Source organism: Temnothorax longispinosus, chromosome 7, assembly GCF_030848805.1.
Source record: "Temnothorax longispinosus isolate EJ_2023e chromosome 7, Tlon_JGU_v1, whole genome shotgun sequence".
Taxonomy (NCBI): Eukaryota; Metazoa; Arthropoda; class Insecta; order Hymenoptera; family Formicidae; genus Temnothorax; species Temnothorax longispinosus.
The window spans coordinates 17,535,529-17,551,245 of record NC_092364.1 but is presented as its reverse complement, the minus strand read 5'-3'; the positions used below and the strand labels follow the sequence as shown (position 1 = coordinate 17,551,245).

The 15,717-nt window shown below is 36.4% G+C and overlaps 2 protein-coding genes across 6 annotated transcripts in view; both read right to left on the bottom strand.

Moving 5' to 3' along the window:
• Nucleotides 1-220: 220 nt before the first annotated feature.
• Brms1 (breast cancer metastasis-suppressor 1-like protein) lies at nt 221-9,724 on the bottom strand. 4 transcript variants are annotated; one of them, XM_071784649.1, is made up of 4 exons: nt 4,372-9,724; nt 3,432-3,576; nt 2,082-2,315; nt 221-1,754 (listed from the first exon to the last, which is right to left on the bottom strand). In XM_071784649.1, exons 3-4 carry the CDS (start codon nt 2,297-2,299, stop codon nt 1,280-1,282), a joined length of 693 nt encoding a protein of 230 aa, XP_071640750.1. In that variant the 5' UTR covers nt 2,300-2,315; nt 3,432-3,576; nt 4,372-9,724; the 3' UTR covers nt 221-1,279. The 4 variants fall into 4 exon arrangements, with proteins under 4 accessions (XP_071640750.1, XP_071640752.1, XP_071640749.1 ...); XM_071784651.1 differs by having other exon boundaries at nt 2,082-2,304; nt 3,465-3,576; XM_071784648.1 differs by having other exon boundaries at nt 2,082-2,304; nt 4,372-9,694.
• LOC139816858 (neuroglobin) overlaps nt 4,430-15,717 on the bottom strand; it is a 43,705-nt gene continuing 32,417 nt past the window's right edge. For both annotated transcript variants that reach the window (XM_071784642.1, XM_071784646.1), the window contains one exon: nt 4,430-13,771. In XM_071784642.1, the coding sequence (XP_071640743.1) occupies nt 13,616-13,771 (156 nt within the window). In that variant the 3' untranslated portion in view covers nt 4,430-13,615. The remainder of the gene's footprint in view (nt 13,772-15,717) is intronic.

Here is a 15,717-nt window from a genome sequence, read left to right as displayed (position 1 = left end):
AAGATGTATTGTGTTTCATTACTTCAATTTTGAAATAACATTTAAAAAATCAGAACAAATGGTTCGATGTTATTTAAATGAAATTACAGACCAGCAAAGCTGCTCAATTTATTGGCATATTGCAGGCTCCGCCGACAGGATGCGAGAAAGGCTCAATCAATTATATTAATTAAAACTGCTGGAATTATTGGAACGACGCGAATATTTAATTTGCCGGGTGTACTGTAAAAAAATTAAAATGCACTTTATTTATAATACAGAGTTCTTTCGAATATTTTTCTCAGTCATTGTGCCACACTACTGATTACCATGTCACGCAAAAATTTTACGGACTATAATCCTCCGTCATGTATTTCAAATTGAAATATTATGATATATTTAAACATTATAATAATAAAATATATTTATACAATTCTTCTTTACATTTGCCTTTGAATGAACAAAGTACGCTTAAATGTCTCTCTAAATGAAATTCTAATATACTAACATAATACAATATTTTGTTTACAATGATCAGTTTTCGACACTATGTGTCAAGATTGCTCATTCCAAGGCCTAATTATTAAGGTAAAACCTTTTTTCCGACTAGACCGTGATAATGTAAGAAGAAAATGATGGAATTTATCTTCCAGCGATCGCGATAATTTCGAAATATTGAATATTTCGGTAATTTATTAGGAAGATGACAATAGAGGCATATCAGATATAGATTTAGAATAGTGTGGAAAAAGAGTTTACGCTTGTCTTCTTATTTCTTCGTGATAATAGAAAGATCAAATAATATAAATTAGGTAACAATAGGATTGCAAGGAGATAAAAGGAAGATGAATAAAGAGAAGATAATGTTACATATATCGAATATAAAAACCAAGTAATTTTGACAATATGGATTAACGTAATTGTCGTTTGACTCATAATATAATTGTCTTATTAATTGAAATTAATAATATAGACAATATACATCAGCTCTTTTTCCTTCAAATTATGAGTTTTTTCCCGACGATATAGTCGTATGTACATAATTTTTCTGCACTAGTGTACCACAGAAGTACGTCTTGGCAAATATGACATTTTAATTTGGTAATTATTTAGGCCAGTAAATAATTACCCTTATTTTTATCAAGGCACACTGTACAGATATAAAATGCTCAATGGATGCCAGTTGCTCGTCTAATTTCAGACCATTTCCGGTTGGACGAAATTCCTGTTCATATCAAAGATGGACGCGTAACGTGTGGAAGCAGTTTTCAACGGCTCTTCAACGCACTCGAAATATAATTTACATTATTTCTGCTTTTCGGCTACCTAAACTCTTTTTTATTATCGCCCAATCTTCCAATATGTCGGCGTCGTTGAGCATGTAAACGATGTAAGGGCCTGCAACAGAAACCGCTCGTCTTCTCTCCGTATGGTTCCTGCGTCTTCTGCCGCTTGTATTAAACCACAAATCCGCATGTATGTCCACGTTATTCCTATCTTCCTCCAAACGGCGTATCTTGTCCTGTAGATCATTATGAATGCAATCCCAGACCAAGCCTTTTTCACTTTCAAAATTTTGAAAGGCGGCCAGCTCTTCTGCCAGGAATTTATTTTGGATATTTTGTAGTCTGTATTGCTTTAGTATTCCAGCCACTTCCGTCTTCGTTTTCATATTTTCTTTTAGTCGCTCCAGCGGTATTAGGTATTCCTCGGATTTTCCAACACGAACTTCCCCGAGCTTTGTGTCCACTTGCGTGATTCTTTCTCGGTATAATCTGAAAATAAATGACAATTATTAAAACACATGTTTATATTGTATTTTTTAAATCCTCAAAAATATGGATCATATCACCAACAATCAATATCTGTAATTTCACAATTAAATTATATGATGCATTATTAGTTCCTAGTACAGTGTTAATAAAATTAATGAAATAATTAATGTTATAATTTTTATATCAAGACGAAGAAATTTGTCATTGCCAAGCATTTTTATTAATATACTTTTAATATATCCTGCAGACAAATTTGAATATATCTGTGCAGATTAATATATATTATAGTATATATTATAAAAAGTTATATGAATGTGGTATACTTACTGTTCCTTGAGTAGAGTAAACTGTCTTTCCAGATCAAGCAAATTATCCATACATTCGTTGCGCCTCCTCTCGCACTCGTCCTCGTCCATCTCCGACGAGTCATCACTGTCAGTGTGTTCCGCGCTGCTGTCACATGACGCGGAACTTTGGTTACTATCGTTACTGTCGTGAGACATCTCCTCCCCTTCACCCTCAGATTCATCCTTGACACTTGGCATTTATCCTGTAAAAAAACTTCACCGTTCAGTGAATATTTTCTTTGCACTACACATGACGAAAAATATCTAAATAAGGTGCTCAAAAGTTGAATGTTTAGAAAAATTTGAGGGAAACCAAGGCTTCTCCGAGTTTTTATGATAAAAATGTATTTAAATGGAGCAAATATGATTGATCTTCTACATTATGACAAGAAAGAGATATAGAGTTCATAATTAGGTTTACGCGTAAAATATAACAATCTATATCTATATCTACATGTATACAATAATTATGTTTAACGAATCATCGTGTAAATAATGAGTAATCTATGGACCATCGAACATTCATATTTCGTCAAAAATATCAAAAACTTTTGTTTTGTTTGAAATTTTATTTTCAGTTGCTATTATTTAGTTTGGGCACAAAAGACGCTACAGAAAATTAACAATGATTTTAAAACTCTTGATTTTATACCCATAAAAAAATAAACATTGTGCATATCACAATCGCGAACTAAGTAATATTGCTTCTTGTCGTTTAACAGCGCAATATAAATAATAATGTTTATATTAGCATCATGTATCTTCGTGTCACTGTACAGTTAACAAATAAATTATAACTGAAATATAATATAATTTAGTTTAAAACTTTTTGTTTATTTTTGCAGGATTGTTTGTAAAGATAGTTTTTAAATAAATAAGTAAACAAATAAATAAATAAATAAATAATTCAATTTATAATAATTTACGCTGATTATATTATCTGCATGAAAAAGGTTCGTGTAAACATAATGTAAACAATATATGTGAACAATCCATGTAGACATAAATCTTGAAATTTACCGCACAATCCTGTTCACAACATAACCTATACAGAGGCAAAGCTTATATCGACGTAACCGGAGCATCGCTAATGGAAATATCGTTTCGTACATCCGTAGATTTACTTCTCGTAGAAATTAACGTCTCACTGTTCGGTTTACGAGATATAAGTAAAACTTATTCGCGCGCAAAGCAGGAGGTTACGTGTTACTCCGAAGACACGGCCGGACGAAAGAGACTTCAGGTTTCCAGAAAACTTTCCATCACATATCGACCAACGATCTAAAATCCAAATCGGACGAGCTTCTCGCTGCGTCATCGATACACTTACTAAGTGATGATTTTATTAATTTTGTTGATGCACCTTCTCGATTGTTCGTTCGTTCGGCGTACGCGTACGCGCGATGCTTGACAACTGTTGACAACCAGCAGCCCACCACAGTGTCGCCGGAGCCCGGAGCACGAAGGTATACCAACTACGTGACGAAAGGAAAAGACACTAGATTAGATCAAAATGCATCCAGCGGCCAGCCGTTCTTTTGAAGTTTCCTTGGCCAGCTTGTCCTTCCATTACATTCTCCGCATTCAAAATAAGACCGATGTATAATTGATCGTTAAAAATTATTGAATAAATATCTTCGTTAAGAGAGGCATATGTTATCTACAGAGAAAACTCGACGACGTCGCTTACATTTTGCGACTACAGCTGACGCTAAGCGCACGAATTAATTCGTTCAAAATGAAAGAGATGATTTTTACCGATCATCCTGGATTTACCCTCTGACAATAAGTCGACTGATTAAACTCCGATTAATATAATCGACCGTCAGTTTGTTGAAAAGAAAGAATAAATATTGATTTTTTATATAAAATATTATTGATCAATTTTTTGTTTATATAACTTATGGAAAGCTATATATAATTGGACGACAGATTGTACAGCTAAAAATTTTAATTGTGCCAGTCGAATTGAAGAGATTGTAAAGAAAATAAAAAATGTTAATTGAATTGCATAAAATATGATCATATATATTTTTCAAGTCTTTGATTTAGTTCGTGTCAATTTAATTATTATTTAGTCTAACGACAATAAAAAAGATGCACATAAAAAGATGGAATTTTCTTATTTTTTTACAAGAATAAATTTCCTCTTGATTGTCGAGCTTGTATCGGTAGTTGTAAAAGAAAGAATATAACTGAAATGAATTTAAAAAAATCTAAAACGCGTATAAAATTGAAACTTAAATACGACTCGAAATTATTTTACTTACTGGAAAAATTGGGAGAAGCGGAAGAACTCTGTAAGCTCCACCGGAGGATCATAATATATATAGATATATATATTATATATTTTGATATATAATACTCCATCGGATACAATAATACATCTGGATCTGTATGGAACAAACAGTTAGACAATGCAACATTCGCATAACTGCAAGGTATACTAGCAATTTTTTTTTTTTATATCTCATATATATTTATATAATAATATATATTTCTCTCTCGTGTGTGCTTCCTGCGCGTTTCATGAAGACTTTCGGTTAGATAGGTCTTTCGATTTCTGCGAGAAAAGAAGGTACAGAGCTCGTTTTTTGTGCATTTTGTTCCGTACGAAATATTTTTTTTTGTTTCGTTTTTCGGTATTCTCCATTTTTTTTTCGTTTTTTTCTTTCTTTTTACGTCGCTTCAAGCCACGCCGCACGCGGAACGTGTGTGTGTGTGTGTCTGTGTGTGTGCAATTGTGAACTGGTGGCACATCTTGCTTTTCCTAGTAGCCCTTAAATCTTCGGGATAAAGTGTAAAATGCCGGAGTGTCCTTCGAGGACGCCGCTGACGGGCCCGACAAATGTCACCATTTACCCATACGCGACGGATCTCGAGGTTTCCCCGATGGGAGAAACGCGAGGAGGAAAGATTCCAAAATGATTTCTGCGAGAACTTCTGCGCGAAGTCGATTTCTTATTTATTCTCACCGGGAGATAAATTGTTCCTCGCCGAAAAAAAAAAAAATTAATTACGCACTTAATCCGCTCTATACTTCTCCGCGAGTTAATTTTTTTTCTCCTCTCCCCACCGTTTTACGCCGGCTTTTCTGGCAATTTTTTTTTTACCCCGCTTTATCGCCCGACTGCACCAGTTTGATACTCAAGCGATCGATATTGTTTGTCACGAAATTCGACGCCCGACAGGAGTCCTCGAGTTACACTTCGGTGACGGGGGGGAAAGAATGAAAAGGGCGCTCAGTGGTGTGGTGGTCCGCGATCCTTCTCGTGCGGCGACGGCTTTACACGGATTCTTAATATTCATTTCATGCAACATTTATTCGCGGCGCAATCGCAGTTCGTCGGGGAAAAGTCGCGCGGGCTCCGAACGACTTCGCGGGGTATCCGCTCCTGATATCGCGCTGGTTAAAAACTGAAATGCAAATCGACGGCTATAGGGTAAATGCACCGCTAAATGACCGCTTAAGCAATATCGCTTCTGCTCGATCTTGTTTCGCCTCTTCGTCGAGTAAAAATAAAATTTTCATCACACCAGTTATCTCTCGGGTGATCCATATCAAATATTTGAAGCTTTATCGCAGCTTACGCGCGCGAGGGAATTTATAATGAAAGGAAAAAGAGATAAATTGACGTTGCAAGGAAATGAGAACTGGTATATACTAGTGAATGATTACTTTGATCTATCACACTAGAGCCAAAGGAAGTATGTGACAGCGTTGAATTAATAGCACAACACGATGCTTAGATAATATCAACATACACCTTTTTTTTTATTTCATATCAATTATTAATTTGATAGAAAGTTCATGTGTTAGCCTCAATTATCCATTAGTTCACTAGTTATTCTGTAATGAAAAAATATTTCCGAGATAATACGAGAGAAGAGATAATTAGTAATATTAGGTCCAAGCTAGCAGAAAGACGTCAATTTTTCAGACGTCTTTTAGAAGCTTCTGCTAGCTGGGGTCCTTTCTTCCGAAAAGATAAAATTTACTTTAAAGAAGCATGAAAATAAGCCTATTCAGCGAATATCTATTGATCAATCATTCAGTAGTGCATATACCCTACGAATTGAAGAGGAAAATTGGAATAAAATATTGCACTGAGGAAAAATATTGCTCGGGACAAAGAAATGACAATACTCCCCTTTATACAAATATCATATCATGTGAACGAATTACATATGTCGATACACCGCTAAAATTTATCCACGCAATTGTCGTATATACAAATGTAACGGTTTATATCGACTAATTTGTTGACCTAAAATTTGTTTGGGGAGAGATAATTTCGTCAATTTAAATAATGATTTCTTTTTTTTTTTTTTCGGTGAAACAACAATTACGACGAAGGTTTACGAACCTCAGCGACGCGATAGGATGTCGCGAACCGCGGAAGCGCTAATTACCTTACCTAATTTGTCGATCGATTTTAGTCTCGGTGAGAGTAAGGGTGCGTTCACATTGTTCGTCGTGGTCAAACGCGACTTTCGCTCCAAGTCGCGTCTCGCGATGCCACGCACCCTCTCTCGTTCGCGATTTTTTTTTCTTTATATTCTCCGTTTTTTTTTTCGCTATTGAACACACGTACTCTTTCTCCCTGAGGCAACGTATTCGCCGTTCCCGGCGAGCGGGGAGCGACCGCGAGTGAACGTGACGTGATGAATCGCATTCTCGAAACCCTCTCTATTTAAATACCTTAGCGATGGAATACGTCGACGGTAGCGTGTCCTCTTCGAGGGTACAAAACGTTAATGTCTCAAGATGAACGGTGACATAAATCTAGGATGGAAGTACGAAAAGCTTCAGCGTTCACCGTGTATTTACGAAAGAGAGAGAGAGACTCCCTGTTAGAGACTTCTTGCAATAGCGTGTTTCGAACACGCTAAATATTAATGTCGCGCCAAAGTCGCGTGTGGGGCGAAATGATAATTTAAGTCGAGAATGGAAATTGCCGTTTTGCGCGGAATAACATGAGAGTCCCGTGCGCTTGGCGTTACTCCGAAGTACACGGTATCGCAAAAACATCCTGCCTTCGTTGGAAAATCGATTTTCCGCGACACGCTTGTTATTTATCGTCGTTTATCGTCTCGCAGGAAGTTCCTCTGCGCACGACGGTTAGTTTGATTATTCGTGGTATACGACGGTTAACGAAGTTAACGGAACTGATAGGGCGACCGGTAATGTGTATCGCTCTAAAAGGGAGCGGAACCGCGCTAACTGCATCGCCGCAAGGAAAAACAAAGCCTAAGTTTTATCGTCTTCTTTCTCTCCCGCGATACAACTCGCCTTTGTCTTACCGTCGGGCAAACTAATGATCCCGCGATTAAAGGAGAAACAAAACCTCGGACAAGTAGGGCGCTATTCTTGGTTCTCCACCTCTTTTGCGCGAAACCGAGTCCGACATTTTCCGAATACGCTCGCGAACGATCCTAAAACAACGAACGTCTACTAGGTAACTCATCTTTAAATACCGTGGGATCTTAAGCCGTTTGCAGAGTGCTCTAATAATGAAAAGTGTTATTTTGGTAGAAAACCCGGAGATGTTGCGATGGCAGTTATCGACGTGGAAATAGCTTACCTTGGTGAAAAAATTTATCATATTATAATATTTTCTCAGAAATTTTGGAAAAATTGAGACTTATGAAAAATTCCGAAAAAATATATCTCAGATACTTTCAAAAATAATTGGATGAGGATTTTCGGAATTATCTATTTTATATGTATAAAACTTTCCGATAAATCGCATATAGTTTTTCTCATATTTATTCAGATTTTTACAAAAATGTGTTGGTGGGAAAAATATGAAATATTTTATTATTATTTTATATAAGTTTTTCTGAAAGACATTCTAGTTTGTGTAAAAAATCTGAAAAATTCCGAGCACATTCTGAGAAAGTCTAAAAATTTTTAGAAAAATTCTAATTAATGTAAAAAATTCTGAGACATTTTTCCACCAGAGTACCGACTGCGTCTACAGCGTTAATTCCTTCCTGCTCAAAACAACTACGCTTCTTCCCAACAAAGTTTTCCTCTCAATTGCTTACTTAATTAGAACGAACGCGGTAGTATACTCTGCATTTGATGGTGGAGATAACGTCGCGTTTCTATCATTTCACGCTGATTGTTAAACGAGATAAATTTTTCGAGAATAATCGTGATAAAATAAAATACGACACGCATAGCACGGGCTCTAATGGATTCGTATCGCGTGTCATCGCTTCTGGGGTGCCTCCCCTTATAAGTCACGTGTCTCGCGGTCGTCCACGTCGTGTGTCGCGGCCTTTTTCAAGGGTACGTACCGACTCGCCGGGTCCGAGCATAGAAAGAGAGAAAGAGAGAGAGAGCGACATGGGCGCGAATCGTCCTCAGAGAGAAATAGAGATAGATAAAGACGGCGAGGAAGATACAGAGACGGAGAGGCCTTCTGCCTTCCCGAGACCTCCCAGAAAATTGACATTTGCGCGAAGGGCCCATTACCTTAGAGACCACACTTTTTTTTTCCACTGCCACTTATGATACGAGTAAAAATTTATACAAGTTCTCCGTTGACGATCGAAGGGTTTTGACCGACGTTACCTCGGACCACGGTGACGCCGCGGGTCACCGAGGGCCGAATCGAAATCGGATTTACCGCTGACAAGTGGAACCAACATCGAACGCACATTCATGATTAAAGTATAACTTTTCAGTTTCTCACTTTATATTTTGAACTCCCGCTAGAAATAAGAGAAAGCAAAGTGCAAAGTACAGAGTAAAAAGTTACACAAAGATGAGTGAATGCTCTTTTCAAACGGATTCTTTCAAAAAAGAAATAGAGCGGAAAATTGAAAATTGCTCGATTCTGGAACGCGTAATAATAGTAACGATAAATGATGAAAATAAGGTATAATGGATTGTTATCGATCATTCAAATGCATTTTAGTCGCGAAGAAATTCAGGGTGGAAGATTGATGGAATCAACGTGAGTTTATATAAACGGCTATCCTCTTTGGCGTTTAGAATCTAATTCATGTTCGCGCTTGCCATGACAATCCTGTGATCGATCGAAGTATCAATAATTTCCGCGTGTCCCTCTCTCCATTTACATGTCATCTGCGATCGTCACAATCGATCTCGTGACGAACGCGAACCAGAAACGCAGACTGTGCGTGCTTTTACATTGATATGGTGTTGTTTTACGACGAAACATAGAGATGGTGGGATGATAAAACGTAAATGTCTCTATTTACACGCAATCTCAAATATATCTCACAATCAGCAGCAAACGTAAAAAAGAAATGCAATTTTTGGACAGCGTAGAAGTTGTCGAGCATTATCAAGCATTATTTGTATGCAACTTTTCTCGACAATGAACTTTTGTATAACTAATGTAACACAAATTTCTATCACTGTTTGTTTCAATAATAGTGACAAACATGTTTTTCAAATTTTTCTAATTTAATTTGATTATTTATTCCGAGATAGAAGAATTGTACGTAAACAAGAGTAAAATTATAAGCGCGACAAAATTAAAATTGACAAGTATCGCAAGTTTTGAGAAACTTCGCGAGAACTGAAAAATCCTACATCCAATTGGAAATGTGCGAAATATGAACGCAATTTTTGACAAATATACTCGTTAAACTCGTTTAATTAGCTGTTTATTAACAACCGGTTAAATTTTATCTTAAATTGATGAGATGCAGTAGTGGGTGACTGTCACTGCCTTTACAAGTTAAATCTGTTAAATCAACAAAACAACGTGAAAACGTCTGGTTGCCGTTTCATTAAAACGTCAGTCGTCGCACGCGTGGTGTATCAAAGTTCTAAGTGCGTATTACATCGCGCGGAAGAACCCCTAGTTACTCCGTGACGAGTTCAAATTTTTACACAGATTTTTAACGATGTTCCAAGTTTACGACAAGCACGACAAGTTCTGCGAGAAATCAGACAAACAAATTTTCATTGCGCGTGAGGACGCCGGGAATATAACGCTCGCGAGGGCGAGGCGACGCCGTTTTTACGATTAAATCGCGACCCCGTTCCGAGACAATGGACATTTGCATTCACATGCATTCGGCCTCGCATTGCGGGAGGGTATCCTGCGTGACTTATGTAATCCAAGGCCGTCGCGAATAAAAGGCAACAGTCAACGTCGATTGACTGGCCGCCATTGCCGCCGCTGCCACCGCGTTCGTATCAATTATTGAGCACATATTGAAAGTCGGAAACGCATATGAAATCGATCCCGATGAACTCGTACCCCTGACACTCGCGGCTTAATGCGGATATAAAATAAACGCGCGCCATATAAGGCCCTTTCCGCAAACATTGGTTAGTGCTAAATGATTCAGATTTGAGCGACTTATGTCTTTCAAAGTGCGAGCGATTTGCAGCACGCAGACCGATGCAAATCTTATGGCGGTTCATTGAATTTTCTGCGATTTATGACCTTCTGAAAAGCTGCAGGCTATTTTACATCCCACGCGAGTAAAAGCGGCTTAACGTTATTAGTAGAATGAATAATCGTTATCCGTAAAAGGCCTTTGGCGTAAAAAACGCGTGAAAAGAAAACCGAACGAAAGCATCTTTTCTTTCATTTAATGTCCGTAAATTCATAGTTAATTATGTGCGAGTGCGTTTAATGAAAGAATACGCATTAGGTGCTTTTATGGCACTCATGAGAAGTTAATGAGAGCTCTTGCGACGTAATAGACCCTTAAAACCGGCGTTGTGTGCGACGAATATTAGCGGTCGGTCGAACTTCATTTTGCTTGTAATGGTATCGTAATAAGAACTTTTATTTCGATCTATCCCCTCATGGCGAGGACTTGAAATCTCATTATCTGCCTTTAATCTGCGTCATCCACCTGGGATCTATTTTAACTCCACGCACATAAAAATGGCGTTATTTCCTGTTTTATACCAAAGATAATGATTTTCATAGCAATTTTATATTTTTGTTATTGATTTCAATAAAAATGTTATTTATATATTTAAAACAATATATCTTTTATTTATATGTCAAAAACTCATTTTTTTAAATATCAAATCAAGAATTACAAGGTAGGGTCAAAAACGATCCCAGGTAGGTAATATAAAATTCTAAAGCAGGTGGGCAGCGAGAGTTAATATATTTTTTACGTGTAATTTTTATACACACACAAAAGAAAAGGTTTAAATAATAATTTTAATATAAAAAAATAAAACGCACCTGTCTCAACAAGGAATAATGAGACTAATGCTCAAATATATCCTGATATATTGCATTTCTAACATTTTGTCCTAGTTTTATCTGATTGTGAGTATAGTGAAATAAGAAAATCCATAAAGATGAAAGAAATTATTGTGATGCGATTTTGTTTTCGTCGTCGTGCTCTTAAATTTTTATGATCTCGCGTGAGAGCAACACCATCCAAAGGATATATCGTTATTCGACGTGACGACAGTTAATGATATCAGATGCCACGATAAAGTCTCGATTACAAAAGACGTCCATGATTACGATTCAGAAATAAGTATAAAAATTACTATCCATCTTTATACACGTATTAAGAGTTCGAGAAAGTAAGTCGTTTATAAAAAGAATAGCATATAATCTTTATATAAAACATGACCTTTATAAAAAAATCATAATTAAAAAAAATGTCAAATGTATATCTTCAAATCAAATATGTCAATCCTATCTGTTTGATTTTGCTTAATTTGACAACAGTACAAATATTAAATATCAGACTTATTTCCCTTTATATAAATTTCTAATCGTTTTTTTTTCTGCATTTCATGCCTCAGATTGTTTTTTACATTAGCGCTGAGCGATTACGACACTCTATAACCGGTTTTTTTAAAACTTGAAGATATTAATATATATTATATTAAAATTTTGTAAAAAAAAAAAAAAAAAAAAACAAATTATTTTACTACCTTTATTAGTTAAGGTATCATATTAAGGTATGACCAAAGTTACATTTTACAATTAGTAATCCTCTTAGACCTCTTAAGATCGGTCTCTCTTGTGGAAGAGAAACACTCTCCGCCCTCTTTCTTTCTAATTTTGTGTCTGATCAATAACGACGTGTGTCACTTTACGTTTTACTCCTGTTAAATATATTAAAACTAAAGGTAGTCTATTTTTAATGAAAAGAAATAGCGGATGATATAAAAAATAGATAGAAATAATAGAAAAAATAGATGTTTACTTATTATACACGCGCGATACGAAAAATAAAATTAAATACTCGAACTCATCTCTTTGAGATCTATTTTCATCGAAGGATGTATTCGTTTAAAGAGAATCCAGTGAATGTTAAGACTTTTGGGGAAAAACGCTGTATATTTACAACTTATTACGTTTCATGCGCAAGATGAAACATAAACCTCCGGTAAAACAAAAAAAATATTAACGAGTTGAGGTATCTTGATGCCATGGCACGAATTTGATAAATTCACAAAAGCACGTATTCCATTCCCGGAATGTTTTTGTTTTTATCTCCCGGAATTTGTCCATTCGTGGACAATATTTTGCATGTATAAAAAACACAATTTACAAATTTCAAAAACAAATCTCTCTGCAGAGAACCAATTTCCCTACGAGCGTTTTAGCACCGTTCGTAAAAAGTTCGTCGATTACTCGGTAGATTCCAGATAAACTTCGAATTATAGCGCTTACGGGTTGGTTTCACTGTCGTCGGTACGCTTTAATCTTAGTTTAACTACTCTTTGCCTCTTTGCCGAAACTGGCATTATAGAAGGAGGCGAAGAATCAGTTAAACTTACCATTAAAATTGACGTTTTGCAAAATTACCTGAAATAAGCTACTTGAAAAGATATAACTAACTTGCAATTCGAATCCAATTTTTAATGTTATATAAATGTAAAAAAAAAACGTTTTAAATCATTTTTCGCGTTTTCATTCTTATGAATATATCCTCAAACATTATTTAAAAAATGAAGATATCTAAAAGAGATCGGAAACTTCAAATGTTTTTAGACATTTTCATACGTTTTTTGGACTTTCGTGTCATTTAATTAGACTCGCGTTTACGTGTCTATAATAGAATAATTCAATCAACATTAATCGTTAGTCAAGTTGAGATAAAACAGATAAGAAAGAACCCTTCGACCGTCGGGAGAGCCGCGCGGCTCTTTCGCTTCGCATTATGGCGCGGCTTTTGCGAAGAGATCCCAAAGAGCAGATTCGGGATCATGTTCTTAATATTCGGAGACGTTTAATGGCGAGACCCGCTCGAGGGGAAGGAAAAAGATCTCAGGCCGGCGAGGGCGACGGCGTAAAACGCCACGCGCTCGCATTTCGCTTGTTTCTCAGGAATCCGCGGAGAAACGTAGCAGCGACGTGAACCAACGCAAGGACGACAATTGTCCTCGTCGTCGTCTTCTCAAGATTCGACGGCGGTGGCTGGCTTTCTCCCGTTCCAGACGTCGAAGGGGGGGACCAAGCCGATCCGGGGGTGCGGTCAACATCTTGCAGGATCGAGGGCGATCGCGTGCGTGCCGTATCCTCGGGACGACTAGGACTTGGCTTTTTCGCTCTGTGCCTTGTCGAAGCCGTCGATCAGCGTCTCGATGATGAACTTGATCGTCAGCTTGTAGATATTCTCCACGTTCTCCGAATATCGGTCCTCCAGCGTGCGTTCCACCGCATCCAGAAACGGCTTCTCGATTTTCTGGAAGCAGAACGTTCGATCGCGTGTGAGAACAGTATACTTTTGCTGGTGTACATTTAAAACAATTTAAAACAATTATATCAATTATTCGATAAAACAGCGACGGCCCTTGGGAGATTTAGGTCTGCATTATAAAATTTGCGATTCGATTAAAACTGAAAAAAAATCTTAGTACTTATATTATTATTCTTAGTTATATATATTATTTTAAATGGTGTTTCAAGTAAATAGTCATTCAGTGATTACTTTTGGTGTAATGCTAAAGTGGAAATGCATTTGTAACAAGAAGGGCTGAGAAAACTAATTTTGCAAATTGATTCCATAGTTCTATAATACTCTTGTAATTCTTTCTTTCTCCGGTTACTTCACTTGACACGTTTGTGGACGAAGGGAAATATCTAGAAAAATGTTCCATTTGTTTGCTTCAGATTTATCTTTAGCACTGATAAAATTGAAACTACGGTCGTTATCGTGCAAGAAGATAATATTGATACGCCGAATATTTAGGCCTCGATTCATTTCCAGCGGCATAATCGCCAACAATGCGAGAACCGGCGATTGAATCGACGATTGTGTTGCGATTATCATATCCACGGCTCACACAATGGCCCTCCTAGGATTGTCCGGCAGGAATTATCAATCCTATACAGTGACTAAATCCACTAGACTTTAGACGGGAAAGGATAAGGCGAACCGGGTTTGATTTCGTGCCAAGAGATTGGAACTGTGAACAAGCGTTTCGCACTGCGAATAAATGCGACATTTCGTAATGTGAATCTTCAATCTTCTTTGCAGATAACTGCACTGTGCAGATAACTTGACTTTCTTTTTATCCGAGAGATATAAAAAAAACTCAGAATTACGTAAGCGCTAAAGGCTGCATTTTAGAAAGAACTAGATAAGTAACAAGAGTTGTCCTCGATCGAGATTAATTCCAAAAGAAAATATCTCACGCATGAAATATATGTATTACAAGTTATTATGATTAACGGTGTTTAAATATAGAATTATATCATATCTTAAGAATATAATATTGCTTTTTCATCTTGAAATTCTACTTCAATAAAATACCTTCTATTTCCATTTTCAACCACATTTTTAAGTATTCTTACGCTTGCCTTTTTCTATATAATTCCTTTATTCCTTTCCTTTAGCGAGAAGATAAAGCGACAAGGAAAGAGCTCCCAGCACATGACTTACTTTTCACATGCACAAAGAAAATTCCGTTTCGATCGTCGCGAAAGTCATAAAAACTTGCATGCATATGCGAGAAAGTAGAGAAACGTTATTACTTTTGCGTACCTGCATTGGGGTGCTCTTTTAACGATTTTTTTCTTTTCAACGTGAATTATTACTTTTTATTACCGCATTTTACCGCATCCATGTCAATATATATTGTTATTTATATTTTTTACACCAACTGAAATTTATTGTTACGTGTAGCATTATTTTTATAAGAGCATAAAACTCAAATATTATTTTTTTTATCTTTCTGGTTGAGGAAGATTAAGTTGGAATGTGTTTATGTATGAATTCATCGATATATGAGAAAGAAAGATTTATTGGATGAATAAAATTGACGTATGCTTTCGTTCAAACACAAGTCTATTGAGAAAATCATATATATTCAACGAAACGCCAGTTGATTCAACGTGTACGATTAATGCAATCATATTGGGAAAATGCATTCTCTCATTAAAATGTAATTATTCAATGAATTCGACATTTGTTTGTACACGGGCAGCTATCAAATTTATTCAACCAAGTCGAATGATTAACTGTGTAACATTCGATTATATATGGCTGACGAAACGTCGGAATTTCCGCCAATTTTCCTCACTTCAATCATAGCAAAAATGTAATTTCGTGTTGTTCAATTATTTAATGTTTCGCAGCGTATCGATTTGTGTTCGTGTGTTACAATCGACTCGGATGTCAGAAAAGTT

What these genes read in the sequence shown, in the direction of transcription:
- Brms1 (XM_071784649.1), bottom strand. Translation starts at nt 2,299, where the DNA reads ATGCCAAGTGTCAAGGATGAATCTGAGGGTGAAGGGGAGGAGATGTCT. An exon ending in TTTACTCTACTCAAGGAACA is followed by an intron (nt 1,755 to 2,081) that starts GTAAGTATACCA and finishes ATTTATTTTCAG; the next exon opens with ATTATACCGAGAAAGAATCA.